Source organism: Molothrus aeneus, chromosome 6 (genome assembly GCF_037042795.1).
Source record: "Molothrus aeneus isolate 106 chromosome 6, BPBGC_Maene_1.0, whole genome shotgun sequence".
In the NCBI taxonomy this organism is placed as follows: Eukaryota; Metazoa; Chordata; class Aves; order Passeriformes; family Icteridae; genus Molothrus; species Molothrus aeneus.
Genome location: NC_089651.1, coordinates 58,008,233 through 58,025,045, shown reverse-complemented (window position 1 = coordinate 58,025,045; position 16,813 = coordinate 58,008,233). Strand labels below are relative to the sequence as shown.

The following is a 16,813-nucleotide window of genomic DNA, read 5'->3' as shown; positions in this document are numbered from 1 at the left end:
CCTGATTACCAACAACCCAGAATTCTCCTCTGAGCAGTTTCTGCTCTTCACTCTGCTGCCAATTTTGGCTGGAGCTTCTGCTGTGCTGTTGGTGTCATCCACCACACTCAGCTCTCCAGAGCACATCCCTGATGTTGCTGTTTTATGTATTCCTATGACAGGCAAGATTTCATAAAAGGGAACCAAAAATGAGACATTTTTTGCTGGGTTGTCCTGGAAAGAGACCTGACAGCCTTGGCAGCACCTGTTGAGAGGAAGTAGGGGAAATCCAGCTGTCCCCCAGGCACGTTTCTTTCCCTGGAATATTTCCCCCTGGCCTGCAGCCCTGGTTTCATCCTGGTTTCTCTGCCCTGCTAGCAGCTGGTTTTATCCCAGCCCACAGGACTGGCTTGGCAGGGTGGAGGCTTTGTCCTCCCTGATTCTCCATCTGTGGAGGGAATGGGTTTGATCCCATCCTTGGGGGTTGCACTGCATGAACTCCTCGTGGTCCCAGCCCTCCTGCATCACCCTGTGTCACTCAGGGGACAGACAGAGGGACAAAAAGCATCTCGGGGTGGGGCTGCCCACTTCTGTCAGCAGCAGCCTGAGGAGGAGCTGAACTCTGCTCTGAACCCAGCAGCCCTGCAGTGCTGGGGTCAGGAGAGAGATTTATAGATTATTCTCTGAAGCTGTCAGCCCCTCTATGGCTGGGATAAAGCAGGGAAATGCAAAGGCAGAGATGCATTGCCAGTGGGATGAAATCTGCTTTTAGAAGTGGTATTTCTGGACCATGACTCGTTTCATGGCTCATCCCAAAATATTTCACTCCCTGCTGGCCCCGCTCTCCAGGAGAGGATATTGCTAGGAAGTGCAGGGAGGAGGAAGCAGGAGGGTTTCCAGATTTGCTGTTTCTTTGGCTGTGGGTTTGCCTTAGTGCAAGGGTGTGACTTAGGATGGCCTTTTTCCAGAGGGAGTTAATGATTAACCCTTGGTGCTTAGTCTGCAGGACCTGTTTAATCACAGGAGATTTGGCTCCTGACAGCTCATGCAGGTCATGCCAAGCTGTTAAAGCAGCTCAAAGGGTGGCTTTTATGAGCCTCAAAATATAGGTGGGTACAGGGTGTTGGAAGCTCAAAAATAAATGACCAGGTGAGAGGGATGGGTAGTGAAAAACAGCTGATGTCAATGCTGGGTCTGGCTCTGCCTCTCTCCCTCTGGGTCCAGCTGAGCATTTCCAAAGCTGGAGTAGAGGAAAAATGACCTGCAGGGATGCCAAGGGATGCTGAGCTCTGTAAGCTTGTGTTGAGAACCCAGTGGCATCACCAGCCCTGGGTGCATTGCTCTGAGCAGTGTGAAGCAAAGCTTGTATCTAAAATTTCCTCAGAGGTCAGATAAAAACCTTTTGCACTAGAAAGAGGCAGCAGTGGTGATTTTTCAGGGGAAATCTGTAATAAATGAGTGATGTCTCTCCAGCTATCCTCTATTTCCCAGGCAGACAGCCTCTTTCCCCTCCAACTGCTCCTTCCACCCACTCCCTCCAGAGAGCTTTGCTTTCCAGCTCCTTCTTCCACTTGTCCTGCTCAGCCCTGCAGCTCTTTTTTGGGGCTTGCCTCCCATTTCCTTCATTTAAAAAACATCAAACCCCCCCCATCCCCATATTTTTTTGCTGCAGTAGCCAGAACTAAGAGCAAAAGGTGACAAAGATGGCATGCAGGGGAGGGGAGGATAAAACAGCTGGGCATTTTGCCGTGCTCCAGGGTCACCTGGGATGGATGAGAAGGATTTCATGACCTCTGAACATGCAGATAGACCTGCTGTTATTGCAGCAGCAGGTTGAAATACCATCTCAGGTGTCATTTGCTCAGGCTGACAGAGAGAAACTGCCTGTTTGCATGGCTGGGGATGTTTTTCACTGGGAAATGTTTATAGTTTTTATCTTTCAAGGTAATTCCCCTTTTAGTTCCAATCACAACACACTTTTGTTTAAGCAAGGTTTTTCTCCCTCACCAGCCAAAAAATGCATCTGTTAGCAATCTTTTTTGGATTTTGAAGCAGAGCTTTTCAAACAATGAACCAGCTGACTACCAAAGGCATCTGGTCATGCTATATTTGCTTATGGGGAGCATAATTTTTAAACCCTGGGAAAAGTGTACAGGGGCACGTGTGTGTGTTTGTGGAGGAGAGGGTATAGCAAGTGTAAGCATATGGAAAAACCAGAGCAGGCTGGGCTGGGCTGGTTCAGACCCTGAGATCCCAGCTTGGGGAGAGTCTGATGAAATTCCAGCCCTTTGCAGCACAGCTCCATGGGGAAGCAGCTTTGGTGCTGTTCCAGGGATACCTGGAGGGATGGGGGAGCCTTGGGGGGCTGTGGTAAAGGCTGGGCCATGTTGGTGGAGCTGGGCTGGATTTAAACATCTCATAGAGGCTGCTTGGCTTTAAAACCTGTCCCTGCCACAGCCTGGTTCCTCTCTGACCTTGGAAACAGCATCCAGGTGGATCATCCAGAGCAGTCAGTGAGCTGCCACTGCTACCAGCTTTCCCTTGCCCTGCTGTTGTGGAGCAGCAAGGAGGGGTGGGGAACACTGTGCAAAATAAAAGTTATGTCAGGACAATGTGTAAAATTGAAGGGGGTGTTTCTGTTTTTGCAGCTGGTGCCAATTGAAGAGGGTTTTTTTTTTTTTTTTTTTTAATCCTTTCCTGAGGAGCTCTCCTAGGGCAGACCAGCCTTGCAGGTGGTGCCAGGAGGGAGGTGAACCACCAAAATCATAGAATTGTTAAGGTTGGAAAGACCTCTGAGGTTACTGAATCCAGCCCTTAACCCAGTGCTGCTGTGTTCACCCTTAAACCACAGCCCCAAGTGCCACATCCCTACTTTTCTGAACACTTCAGGGATGGTGATTCCACCACTCCCTGGGCAGCCTGTTCCAGTGCCTGACCACATTTTTAATGAAGAAATTATTGCAGACATCCAATCCAAGCCTCCCCTGGCACAACCTGAGGCCATTTCCTTTTCTCCTGTCACTTTCTACCTTGGAGAGAAGCCACTGGTGTTGTGACTGAGGGGCTTGCATGGAGCTGGCTGCTGTGAGCCAGCCCTTTCCCTCCAGCCCTGTAGGGTGTAGCTTGGTGTGTAGGACATCAGCTGGGTGGGGAGCTCAGCCAGCCACCAGCAGTTATCCCAAAGCAGCTCCAGATCCAGTTATCCCAGAGCACCACCATGGTAGGGAAGCAGGCTGCTGGCTCAGGTGTGACATCACCTGCAGGCTGAGGAGCTGTGAGGTGCTGCCAGAAGCTTCTTGAGGAAGCAAAGCAGGTGTGACAAAGCTCTGAGGAGCATCACAGGTGTGTTTCTCCCCACCACCATGGGGACACGCTGGGGGGCTGCACTGCTCCCAGCAGCTGCATTCCTGCAGCAGGAGCTTGTGGGGAGGCTCCTTCCAGGTGCAAACAGGTTGAGAGCAGCCTTGAAATTGCTTTGAGCCACCACTGGCTGAGCCCCCACCTCCTGTGCCCAGTGGCCATTGGGAAGAGAAGGAATTCTGGCAGTGGGAGCTGCTGCCACTCCAAGGGGGAGGCACAAGGGCTGAGGAAGTGTCAGGCTCAAAACCAAGACATGACAGGGCTGGGGAGTGTGAAATCCCCCTGGGAAGAGCAAAGGGATGGCTGGAGCTGCCAGATTGGTGACCCTCACTTGGGAAAGCTCCTGCTAATGGCTGGGCACTGCTTTCCCTGCAGTGCTGAGGAGGGGATGGAGCTCATTTGTGGGGTTCACATCACAGCAGCCCCTGTCACCCTGGAACAGAGCAGCCTCCATCAGCCCCATGCACAGGGCTCGGGACAGCAGAGGCTGTGACATGAGAGGGTGACCTGGTGACAGCAGGGCTGCAGCTGATGGGATTTGTGGTTTTGCCAGGTCCCTGGAAAGAAGAAACAGGTGAGGGGCTCAGGTGGAACAAAGCAGGGGATGCAGCAAGGGCTGCCCTTGTCTGTGCAGCTTTGGCATGTCTCAATTTTTGCAGCTGAGCACATGTGGGCCTGGAGGACAGTGAGGGATGTTGATGTGCAATTAAAGCCATCAGTGTCTCTGACAGAGCAGCTCAGTCTGGGTTGCAGCAGGGTTCAGAGCAGCCCTCACTCCTTTGGTGCTTGAGAGCACACACAGCAGCCCCAGCCCAGGGAAAAAGGGTCTGGGAGATGTTCAGTGCTGCAGTGGAACATCCTGGAGACACTCACATTTGATGGAGGTGCTCAGCTCTGTGTCTGGGCATCCCTCCCTGCAGGCAGGCTGCAAACCCCGCATCCCCAAAACCCACCCTGCGTGCTGGGAGAGCATTTTTCACACTCACCCTTTCAAACCCTGATGCTGGAGAGGTTCCTCCCTCCCCCTGGCGCTGAGCAGAGCCTTGTGACTCACTTCCCTCCGGGCTGTGCCTTTGTCAGGAGATTTCTTTACCACCAGGAGCACACCAAAGGACACTTCCCAGTGTGCTGTAGACCATTAGCCCCAGTAATTACCACTGAGCAACGTCCTGCAGGGAGCTGAGGGGAGGGAAGCCCCTGCCCTGATCCTTGCCTGCTTTATTGTGCAGTCCCCCTTTGCCTGGGAAGCTGCTTTCTGAGGAGCCTGCCCAGCTGCTCGTCGGAATTAATGAGGTTCTGCTGCACTTAATTGAGAGCACTCTCTAAATTGGGGGTTTCAGGGAGGAAATGCAAGAGCCCGGGGGAGACCAGCAAAGGGAAATATTTATAATGCAGCATGTTAATTATAAATGAGCAGTTTAGCCAATTTTGTTGTTCAGCCTCCCCTCCACCCCCCTGGAGACCTTTATTTGCTCCAGTGCTTCTTTTCAACTCTAAACGAGCAGCAGGTCCTCATCCCTGGCTGCCTCACAGGTGTTCACAGCACAGGGCAGGTCCTGGGCTGTGGGGTGAGGCAGCCCTGCTGCTTTCCCTCCCCATTCCTCAGCAGGGATCTCACTCCCTGCCCAGATGTGCTGGGCACATCTGGACACCTCTGGCTGCTGTGCCATGCTGGGGACCTTGCCACCTTTCCTGGTTGGTGTTTCTGGTGGGACAGAGATGCTCCTTATAAGAGGGACAATGGGAAGGAGCTTCTCTGACACCTCCAGGAGGTGACAGGACCATGCTCAAGGCACCTGTGAGTGTCCCAGCTCTGCTGTCCCCTGGAGTCCATTTGCATGCTGGACTCTGAAGTGGGGCAGGAAAGCTGGGAAAATCAGAATTCCCACAAGCTTTGTGCAGAGCCCTGGCAGGGCACTGAGAGGGTTGGCACGAGTGCCCAGGGCTCAGTGAGGAGCTGGAAGTCCCCATGGCCATGTCAGACAGAATTAACACCCAGCAGACAGATGGCCTGAGCCTCAGCCCAGCTGCTTGGCACCTCTGAGGGACTGTGGGGTCAGGAAAAAGTGTTAAAGCAAAGGGCAGAGGTTCCCAGGCCTCTTGCTGCTCTCACACTTGTGTTGTCCCTGCCTTGGAGCCGGGCACAGCCAAAGGAAGGGTCAGGGCTGGAGGCACAGGCTGTTCTGCCCAGGGGCAAACTGAGTCTCATCCAAATCACCTGTCCTTCACTCTCCTTGTCCTCATCTTGGCTGCAGCTGGGGAAGTTTGGATGCACAGAAGTTTTCCACATCAGCCTCTTGAGGCACAGTGAATATTTGGGGCTTGTCCAGCTCCCCCCATCACAGGTGTTTGTGGTGTGGGATGAGGTTTACAAACAGCTCTGAAAGTTAGGGAAGGGGCAAAGCTATGCAGCCAGTCAGGCTGTGATCAGAAGATGGTTACTGATGGAAGATGTTTGGGATCTGTGTAGAATTTGTTGACTCCAGCCTAGAGCTGTGTGGCATTTCTGCTGTGAAATCATCTTCTTCTTTTAATATATATGTCTTTAAAAAAATAAAAGTGAGGGAAAAGGTTAATTATGAAGTATTCCCTCAAATTCTGCCTGCTTGAAATCATCTTCTTCTTTTAATATATATGTCTTTAAAAAAATAAAGTGAGGGAAAAGGTTAATTATGAAGTATTCCCTCAAATTCTGCCTGCTTGCTCCATGCAGCCCCTGGGAATGTGCAGCATTACCTGAGCTGGGCTCAGAGGTAACTGAGGGATTTTAATCCTTCAATCCTATCCTACAAGAACAGGGTAGCACCTGAAAACCCCTCTTGAGCCCTGACAGATGCAGGGCATCGTGGACCAGGATGGCAGATGAGGCTCTGCATCACTCAGTGTCACAGACCATGGGCCCAGGGGTGGCATCCTTTAAGAGGTGACATTGCCAGATGCATGTTCCCTCCCAGTGCCTTATGAAGCCCCCAGAGGAGCTGTTGTGCCTGGAGTCTCTCTTAGGCTGTTGATATGTTGATAAGTCATGGTTCTGCTCCAGGAGTGCAGCCTAGATCATGTCACATTTAAACATTCTTCATTGCTTGTAAACATTTTCCCCCTGAGCATATTCAAGGCTGTGCAGCCAAAGCTTCAAGGGCACTGTGGAGTTGAAATGAGAGATTTGGGTGTAAAATTTCAGTCTTGTTTCCCTGAAGCTGATAATCACAAGACTGATGCAGTATCAGTGGGGCAGTGTTTGGTCACATGCAGGTGGTGTAATTGTATTTATGGCAGTTCAATAAATCAGGTAATGTTTGCATAGATGGAGTCAGGGGGAAGCTCAGAATATAGAAAGTCACACTTTTATGTTAATATAAAGTTAGCAAAAGCTCAGGGGTGCTTCAGAAATGGTTGGTCGTGAAGGGCAGGGAATGTTAATACTATTTTTTTACTAATCTGGCTTTGTCTCACTTTTTTTATCCCCTACCCAGGACCAGGAAGAAAATAAAGGAGCCACCAGCTGGCCAGAGTTCTACATTGATCAGCTGAATTCCATGGCTGCTGTGAGTATCCCCTGGTGACTCTGAACCCCCTGTGGGGCAGCAGCAGGGTGGGGACAGTGCCAGCATTGTGCCTGAGAGGGTGGCAGTGTCACCTCTTAGACCAACAGCTGCACAATGGAGACGCTCCTGCAGCACCTGGGGTGTTCTGTGCAGCCACAGAACCATGGGTGGGCTTTGGGTGACAGTGTCACCTGTAACAGGTACAGCTGCACAATGGAGATGCTCCTGCAGCACCTGGGGTGTTCTGTGCAGCCACAGAACCATGGGTGGGTTTGGGTGGGAAGGGACCTTAAAGGACATCCAGTTCCAACCCCCTTCCAGGAAGAGACCAGGTAGCTCCAAGCCCCATGCAGCCTGGCCTTGAGCACTCCCAGAGGGATGAACAGGGGCTGTGAGCCAGCAGGGAGTGTGCTGCTTCCCTCTGGGAAGGCAGGAACACCCAGTGCTGGCCATGGGCTGCCAGCCAGGCAGGGCCCTGAGCCTGAGCAGAGCTTGTGATCAAAGCCTGCCAGATGCCTGCAGGGTGGCTTTGATCTCCCTGACGTGCTGCTGAAGAGGAGCTGGGTTAAATGGAGGGGTCAGCACAGCTCCTCATATCTGCTGGGACCCTTTCTGCCTTGGATCAGCCTCAGCCAGGGCTGGCAGGGCTCACCCTGACACCTCTGGGGGCCCAGCACTGCTGGATGCTGCAGGAGCCACTCAGGGAGCTGCTTTAGCTGTAGCTGTGCCTCATGCATGCCCAGGGAGCAGGCAGCCCTGGTGCAGGAGTCAAATCCCAGCCCCAGCCCCAGCTGGAGTGCAAAATCCAGTGTGGGAGATGCATCCTGTGCACACAGCCCCTGTCCCCAGCTGAGATGGGCACTGCTGGGTTGCACTGGGAGACTTGGGAGTGTCAGGGCTGGCTGTTCACCATCCCCACGGCCTACTCTGGATGATCTCCAATAGCCTAATGCTTTTTTTGGATGTCTTTTTTTACATTGTGGTGCCCAAAACTGCCCCCAGGACTCCAGCTGAGGTCACAGCAGTGCAGCGCAGAGCAGGAATTGTGTGGGGGCTTGGAGGCAGTGCCTTCACCCCTCTGTCCCCATCCAGGCTGTCTCCTTGCAGAGCATGGAGTGGTTTTCCTCACTGCTCTTTTTCCCAAGTTCTGGGATTGCCATAAGGATTCCAGACATCCAGGGTGGGTTTAGGATCCCCATGGCTCAGCACAGTGGGTGGTGGGCACTGCCACTGCCACTCCTTGGGCACACAGGGACATTCCCCTTCTGATCTCTGCCTTCCTCCTTGCACAGAGAAAGTCCCTGATCGCCTTGGAAAAAGAAGATGAGGAGGAGAGAAATAAAACAATTGAAAGTTTGAAGACTGCACTGCGGACAAAACCAATGAGGCAATTCCCTTTCCCTTTTCCTTCCTTTCCCCTTCCCTTTCCCCTTCCCTTTCCCTTTCCCCTTTCCCCTTCCCTTTCCCCTTCCCTTTCCCCTTTCCCCTTCCCTTTCCCCTTTCCCCTTTCCCCTTCCCTTTCCCTTTCCCCTTTCCCTTTCCCCTTTCCCCTTCCCTTTCCCTTTCCCCTTTCCCCTTCCCTTTCCCCTTCCCTTTCCCCTTCCCTTTCCCCTTCCCTTTCCCCTTCCCTTCCCTTCCCTTCCCTTCCCTTCCCTTCCCTTCCCTTCCCTTCCCTTCCCTTCCCTTCCCTTCCCTTCCCTTCCCTTCCCTTCCCTTCCCTTCCCTTCCCTTCCCTTCTCTTCCCTATTTGTGGCTTTGGATTTGAGTTCTCTGCCAGAGCAGGGGGTTAAATAGGAATATAAATGGGAGCTGTACAGGGTGAGGGAGTTGAGGACTCTGAGGCACTAACTGCCTTTTTTTGGTTTCACCAACTGCTTTTTTTTTTGTGTCATATTTTGTCATTTTTTTCCTTTTTCTTGGTCCTTTAGTGACCAAGAGCCACCAAGACCTCCCTGTTTATTCAGGCAAATCAGACAACTTTTTTATTTTTCCAAATTTTCCTTTGTACTGAACAGAATGTAAAAATTCCTTGAAGATTGATTTTTTTTTTCCCCAAGAAAACAAGAATTTTTATTGGTCAGCTAGGACCTTTGTTTCAGCTTCAACTCCTCTTGCACTTTATAAGGGAATAAAGTCACACGAATCTTCAGGCTTTTATGAAATGGAAACGAATTTTTGATGGGAGGATAAATGAAGGCTGGGATGCTTTCTGAATGTCTGCAGCTTTTCCTAATTTCATTTTCTCTGGAGTCTGCATGCACACTTTTGCAACACCTAAGGTACCTCAGGTTGACATCTTCTGATGGGAATATGTTCCATTGGGAAGTGTCTGACATGTTTTGGTTATGGAAGAAACAAATTTACTATTGCTTGCAAATACCTTTCTCTCTCCCACCTGTGGTTAATGGTAAGAAATTCCCAAGGTCCAGGGTGAGCACCTGATTTCTGTGACACCTGGACCTTGTGGGTGTTGGCCCCTGCAGTGAGCAGGGCTGCTGGCCAGCCAGGAAACTTTATAAAACCCTTAAAAGTGGGATTTGAGTGTTTTTTGAGGGATGCAGCAGGCTCTGTAGAAAACTTTACCTGTTGGACCTACTTCTGCACCCAGGGAAGTGAACACCAACTTTTCTATTGACTTTGGCTAGAAGAAGAGCAAGCTTTGAAGCAGAGAAAGCAGTTTTCCCCAAGCCTGCAATTACTCCTTTTGTTGCTGCCCATCAGCATGGCTTGTTTTGAATTAAAATCATCCCAGTGCTGGGATGTTCTTGGCTCCTTTGCCTTTCCAGCCTTTTGCCAATGCAGAGGACACCCAGCCTGGGTGGCACTGGGCATGGGGGCCCTAAAATGCCTCAGCAGGGTGCAGTGCTGGGTCTGCCTGCTCTGGTGAACCTGCCTGGGCACTGCCCTGTGTTTGCTGTCTGCTCTCTGTTCAGTGGTGTTGTAAATCATCGTAAAAATCAGAAATCCCATAAAATTGGGGAGCTGTGCCTGAGGGAGGAGAGGGGTGTGGATGGTGAGGCAGGAGAGGTGGCAGAAGGCAGAAAGGCTGACACTGAGGTGTCTGCAGCTGATGAGGTGGTGACTTCAGGGCTTGAGATCTTCTTCCAGTTCAAAAATTGTCTCAAAACCCAGGTTGGTGTTTTTGCAGTGTGACTGCAAACTTCCAACCTCCATCCTGAGACTTGTGTTGGTGACTGGGTTAGCTGGTTCTCTTTGAAATATCCTCACTCTGAGGAACCTTGTGCATGTAGCAGAGGCAACCAGGCACCAATTAAATTGATTTTAACACCCCCATCCCTGTGTCTGGGCCAGAGGAGGCCTTCAGGCTTTCTGATGAAAGTATATTCCATGAACAAGTATACAGGGAGGTTCTAGGTGTACATCGACAGACTGTGTGGGGGTAAAAGGCCAATTATAAATTAATAAATAATTAATAGATCGATAAATAAATAAATAAATAAATAAATAATTTTAAAGTGAAAACCCCCCTTTTCTGGCAGGTTTGTGACCCGCTTCATCGACCTGGATGGCTTATCATGTATCCTCAACTTTCTCAAAAGCATGGACTATGAGACAGCAGAGTCTCGAATACATACCTCGCTCATTGGATGTATAAAAGCACTAATGAACAACTCCCTGGGCAGGGCCCACGTCCTGGCCCACCTGGAGAGCATCAATGTCATTGCTCAGAGTCTGAGCACAGAGAATATTAAGACAAAAGTGGCAGTGCTGGAAATCATGGGCGCCGTGTGCCTGGTTCCCGGGGGCCACAAGAAGGTACTGGAGGCCATGCTGCACTACCAGAAATATGCCAGTGAAAGGACTCGTTTTCAGGTAGGTGAGGGTGCTGGTTTTGGCTTGGTAATTTGAGATTTTTTACTAATTTTGAGATTTTTTTTTTTGGTTAATGGATTAAAGAGGATGGCGGGTTTGGTTGTCGGTTAATTATTGGTGTGTTTACTTCTTGTTGTGAGGTGGGATTAGGAGAAAGGTAAAGCAGGTTTAAAACTTCAAAAGGGTATAAAGAAAATTTTATTAATAAATTAAAAGGAAATAAGGAAAGTAATTAAAAGGAAAAAAGGTAGTAGGAATTAAATTAAACTCTTCAGAGCACTTCAAGGCCTTTTTTTTCTTATTGATAATGTAAAGAAACAAAACCTACAATTTCTAGTCCGTTTATTATTTCTAAAATAGAGGTTTTTTCTCAGTTTACTTAGGGAGAGAAGTTTGCAGGTTTTTTTTTTGGGTTTTTTTTTTTTTGTTAATGTTATGAAGATTTGTTTAATAAGAGGGAGAAACCCAGTTCTTTTGTGGTTTCTAATTTCTTCACTGATAACAGCTCTTTGGGGAACCCTGTTATCGTGAAGTCCCTCCTGTCTTCTACAGGTTTTCTTACAGTTTGTTAATGGGTTATGTTGATTTATGGGATATTTTTAAAGATGAGTTGTTTAAAGGTAAAAATTTTCATTATTTATTTCTAAATAAGTTCCTTTATTTCTGAATTTTGTTCCTTGGGAATGAAAAGTTTTACATCACTTCCCTAGATTTCCTCCATTCCAAACCACCACAGGGTCTCCACTCAGCCCCTGAAATTCAGCATTCCTGACCCTTTCTCCTCCTGAATATCTAAGTGGCAGCTTGCAGATGTTTTGTTATGGCTGTTTGCAAGTTGAAAAATCCAGAATTATGAAAAATCCAGAATTATGAAAAATCCAGAATTACCCCAGAGCCATGTCTGATGGGATCTGCAGGAGGGAGGAAAGGTGAAACCCACCAAAAAAAAAGGCTTTTTTGTGCAGGGTCCCTGGGATCAGAGCTCTGCAAGGCTGCAGCATTGCTGGATGGGCTGGGGATGCTGCAAATGGGTGCTGGGGTGGCCAGCGGCTGATGGAGCATCCCCAGGAGCTGCTCCTGCCCGTGTTCCCTGGCTGTTTGAGCAGCACTGGGGCTGTCACAGGGCACTGAACTGACCCCTTGTGTTTGGCAGACGCTGATCAACGACCTGGACAAGAGCACGGGCCGGTACCGAGATGAAGTGAGCCTCAAGACAGCCATCATGTCCTTCATCAACGCTGTCCTGAGCCAGGGGGCAGGCGTGGTGAGCACCAGGGACTGGCACAGGGGGGCCTTGGGGTGTGCTTGGGGTGCTTATTTTATTTCAGTGAACTTTCTGAGGGTGTGCACCTTGCTGTGCTGAGCCCATGCCTGTGCCTTGCAGGAAAGCCTGGATTTCAGACTCCATCTGAGATATGAATTCCTCATGCTGGGCATCCAGCCAGTCATTGACAAACTAAGGCAACATGAAAATTCAACCCTAGACCGGTGAGTAGGGACCCCCAGCACATTTGTGATTTTTGTCTGCTGCCCTTGCTCCAGGTGTTGGCCTAGAGTCACACCTCTTCTAGAAATTCCTTGCTGTCTCCAGAGAGGGAGAAAAAAATTCCAACATGGTTTTGCTGCATTCTAATGTAGGGTTGAGCTGGGGAGGATGTGCCATCACGGGATGCTGTCAGCCCTCATCCACCTCTTCTCATCCCAAAAGGCTCCTTGCACATCCTCTAGTGATTAGGAAGTCAGGGCTGAAGGTCTACTTGGTGTTTCAAGCCCTCCCAGTGTCTGGTCTGCTGACAAACCAGCTGCCTGTAATTTATTAATTGTAACATTTATATCTGCTTTTAACAGGTTGTTCTGGTTTGGGTTTTTTTTTTTCTCTTTCTTTCCTCAGGCACTTAGATTTCTTTGAAATGCTTAGAAATGAAGATGAACTGGAGTTTGCCAAAAGATTTGAGCTGGTGAGTACGAATGCTGCTGATGCAGACACTGGCACTCAGTGTCACAGTTAGTTTTAAAAGAGTGGTCAAAGGGACAAAGAGTGGTCTTCTGGATAAAATGTGGAGCTTGGAAATCTTTCCTGTTGCCCTGCTCTTTTGCAACATCTGTCCTAGAGCCTGCCTTAGCCCTTTTGTCCTTGGCCTGCCCAGCAGCTCTGTTTGCCCCTCGCAGGGCAGTGAGGCCAGTTTGTCTGTCAGTTTTGGGGTGAGGGTGGCTCATGGGGTGTGGAGCTGAGACTCAGGGAACAGGAGGTGCTGTTGTGGCTGCAATGGCCTGACCTTGCCTGTCTCCTGCCCACAGGTCCACATTGACACCAAAAGTGCAACTCAGATGTTCGAGCTGACGAGGAAGAGGCTGACGCACAGCGAGGCGTACCCGCACTTTATGTCCATCCTGCACCACTGTCTCCAGATGCCTTGTGAGTCCCAGGAGAGGCCAGGAAAGCCAGGGCCTGCTGGAGGCTTGGCAGCCCAGCCCTCCTGCCCAGCAGTGTCACAACCTGCCCTGTGCTCATGTCAGTCTGTCCCCTTCCTCCCCTGCAGATAAAAGAAGCGGCAACACCGTCCAGTACTGGCTGCTGCTGGACAGGATCGTGCAGCAGATTGTCATCCAGAGTGACAAAGGGCAGGACCCTGATGCCACTCCCCTGGAAAACTTCAACATTAAAAATGTTGTACGAATGTAAGTGCTCAAGGGTCACTGTTCCTTGCTGGTCACTGTCACACAGTGATGTTCCTGCTCCTCGGTTGGACACCAGCCAGCATCCCTGGAGCTGTTGGCTTCACCCCACCTTAGCCATGAAGCCCATCCCTTTTGTTAGACAGCATTTGCCAGTAATATTTGAGATTTAGGAGTTTTTGTGTGTTCCCTGATAAATTTTACATAACCTTGCTGAGGGGACACAGCAGAGTTATTAGGTGTGCCAGTTTGGGAGCCTTTAATTCCACTTTCTCAGTTGTGCTCCTTGCTGGTGATGGTCTCCTGTTTCCACTAGTAGGATTGTCTCATGTGCTACATCTCTTCTCCTTTTAGGTTAGTCAATGAAAATGAAGTGAAACAGTGGAAAGAGCAAGCAGAGAAAATGAGAAAAGGTGAGTGGTGGAGGAATACACAGTGTGAACTCTAACCTTGGCTAAACACTTACCATACACATGTATTTATATGTTTATTTATACATGTATCTGCAGGCTTTATTGAAGGGCTGAGATAGTGTCATGTCATGGGTCTGACATGGAAAATGGGCAAAGAAAATAATATTTTTTCATGAAGAGGCTCCAAAGGGGGTATTGAGGCACAGCACAGGCTCCCTTTTGTCAGCTGCAGCTTCTCTGCAGGGCAGAGTGGGGTTTAGCCCCACCATGGGCTGCTGTTGGCAAAAAGGAGTGTTTGTCACCCAAAGTGGTCTCCTGGGGCTGTTTCAGAGCACACAGAGCTGCAGCAGAAGCTGGAGAAGAAGGAGAGGGAGTGTGATGCCAAGGCCCAGGAGAAGGAGGAGATGATGCAGACGCTGAACAAGATGAAGGAGAAGCTGGAGAAGGAGTCCAGCGAGCACAAGCAGGTCAAGCAGCAGGTGGCAGATCTGACAGCACAGCTCCATGAAATGAGCAGGGTGAGACCTCAAACCTGCTCCTCTTGTGGGCCCAGTCCCTAACAGCCTGCATGTGCTGTGGGGTGATTCCAGGAGACTCAGCTGCATGGGGGGACTGAGAAAGAGGCTTGTTGGAAGAGCCACCAAGGTGTCTGTCCCTTGTGATGGGCTGATTTTTGCCTCTCGGCTGCACTGAGCCTCAGTCAGGAGTGTTGAAATCTTTGAATGCTTCATTTTTTCCTAAAATTTAACCAAATCAATTAAAAATCAGCATGGGGGTATTTCTTAGCTGGTGTCCCCACCTCCATATGACCAGTCCCCATTCCTCTTTTTCTCTCCCAGAGGGCAATCTGTGCTGCCAGTCCTGGAGGACCTCCCATGCCACCAGGAGCACCCGGGGGCCCTTCACCTTCTCCAACTCCCGGCTCCCTTCTCCCCCCTCCACCACCCCCCCCACTCCCAGGGGGGTGTCCCCCACCTCCTCCCCCACCACCTCCTCCAGGGGGTCCCCCACCTCCCCCTGGCCCCCCACCCCTGGGGGGGCTGATGCCTCCCCTTGGAGCACCCCCGGGCATGGCCTTTAAGAAGAAGAGCATCCCTCAGCCAACCAACGCCCTCAAGTCCTTCAACTGGTCCAAGCTTCCAGAGGTAAGCTGGGCAAAAATTTGGGCAGTGATGTGAGGGCAGTGGGTGAGGACCCCCACCTGCAATGCTCCCACTGTCTTGCAGAACAAGCTGGCAGGCACCGTGTGGACCAACATAGATGACACAAAAGTGTTCAAAATCCTGGACCTCGAGGACCTGGAGAGGACATTCTCAGCCTACCAAAGACAGCAGGTAACAGCTGGCCCAGGGTGGGCACACCTGGGTGAGGTGCCACCATTATGGGATCATGTGGTTTCACTGGTGGTCCCAAAACACATCTCCCATCATTATTTCATACCAAAGCCATGTTTGCCAGATCAGCTCCATCTGCTTTGTCCTCTCATCCATGTGCCAGAGCCTTGGTGTCGAGGCAGCTGTTCATGGCTCACTGTGCCTGATTCCACACACCTGACCATGTGTGCCCTGAAGATGGATCACCAAAAAACACACACCCAAAAAAAAAAAGAGAGAATGTTATGAAAATAACCCCCAGATGTGGCCACAGTTGGGTAATATTTTTGGATTGCTCTTAACAGCAACTTCTCCATGTGTCTGTATTGGGTGGAAAATTTCTATCCCTCTCTGGCCAAGAGGGACTAAGTTTTGCCCACATCTACCATGGGTGGGTCTCTTCTTTTATTTTTGTAGTGAGCCAAGAGCAAAATGTGAGCTTTGAACAAATATCCCAAACCAAAATAATGTCATTGCAGGCAAAAGTCTCTGCTTTTTAATCTCCTGCTCAAGCACTGTAGGCCCAATTTGGAAGGCATCAAAGTACATGAAGAAAATTAGACACTTATTTTACCCCAGGCAGGGTGAAAATGGGCAAAAGCAATGAGTGTTTCAAGAAGGCAGGAGAAAAAGCAAGAAGAGAGGCTGAAAAAGGATGTTCACCTGCTGAACACCTGGCTGTGTTCCTGGGAGGAGAGAGCAGCTCGTCTCCTTCGTGCCAGGCTCAGCCAGAGGGATGGTGCCAGGAAGGAGTGGACCAGACCCATTAAGCTCATTAGGCAGTGTGAGAGTTTAATCTGTTCCAGAGGCTAATTGAGGGAGAGATCAGGGTGGATTAGAGCAGGGCAAACATCAAGAGTGACCCACCAGCAGTACGTGCTGCCTGCCCCAGTGTTTTGGGAAGAGGTGACCACAGCAATGTCTCTTTCTCCTGGCATTTTTTGAGCTTGACTCATGCCTAGGGGAGGGCATGTCTGAGGACAAGGAATGGAAATGGAAGAGGAGCAAGAATAGAAACCTGAGTGTCAGCAGGATGGTTTGCCCTCGGGCCCCAGCCCATGAGTCACCTGGTGTGATGAGGATTATTGCCAGGCAGGAATTTAAAAATAATTTGGCTTGGCTGAGGTCCTGCTGGGTGAAGTGGCTGGTTAGGTTTGGGGCCAGGAGGAACAGGGAGATGGTGCAAGGAGAGCTGTGACATGGGATGAGGACCAGAAGGGGGCTGAATGGAGGAGCCAGGGGCTGGCCTGGCACTGGCAGAAGATGCTGTGAGAGCATCTGAAAGGTAGATGGGAAAGACAAGGCAAAATCCCACCTGTGAGATGCTGCTGGGGCTGGAGCTGCCCTTGGGGACGTGATGCACAAGTTCCTTGTGGTTCATTCTGTGTGAGTGGAGCCATGGGACACATCTCCCTGGGCCTGAGGGATGTGTTTGTCCAGCTGGGAGTCCCCAGGGTGCTCCCATTGTTAGTCCCAGGATGGAGAGGGGCTCATGGCTCTGCAGCCACAGCAGTGTGTGGGGTTAGATGGGCTCCATGAGATCAGGAGAAGTGGAAGTGTTCCAGGCTGGTTGAGTAGGAATGTTCCCTGCCCGTGGCAGGGGGGTTGCACTAGAGGATCTTTCAAGTCCCTT

At 50.3% G+C, this 16,813-nt stretch overlaps 1 protein-coding gene across 2 annotated transcripts in view; it reads left to right on the top strand.

Moving 5' to 3' along the window:
- Positions 1-16,813, top strand: part of DAAM1 (dishevelled associated activator of morphogenesis 1) — a 94,811-nt gene that overhangs the window by 56,711 nt on the left and 21,287 nt on the right. For both annotated transcript variants that reach the window (XM_066551975.1, XM_066551974.1), the window contains exons 5-16: positions 6,813-6,884; positions 8,177-8,271; positions 10,385-10,718; positions 11,872-11,982; positions 12,103-12,206; positions 12,610-12,676; positions 13,017-13,134; positions 13,259-13,397; positions 13,749-13,807; positions 14,138-14,325; positions 14,647-14,952; positions 15,034-15,141. In XM_066551975.1, the coding sequence (XP_066408072.1) occupies positions 6,813-6,884; positions 8,177-8,271; positions 10,385-10,718; positions 11,872-11,982; positions 12,103-12,206; positions 12,610-12,676; positions 13,017-13,134; positions 13,259-13,397; positions 13,749-13,807; positions 14,138-14,325; positions 14,647-14,952; positions 15,034-15,141 (1,701 nt within the window). The remainder of the gene's footprint in view (positions 1-6,812; positions 6,885-8,176; positions 8,272-10,384; positions 10,719-11,871; positions 11,983-12,102; positions 12,207-12,609; positions 12,677-13,016; positions 13,135-13,258; positions 13,398-13,748; positions 13,808-14,137; positions 14,326-14,646; positions 14,953-15,033; positions 15,142-16,813) is intronic.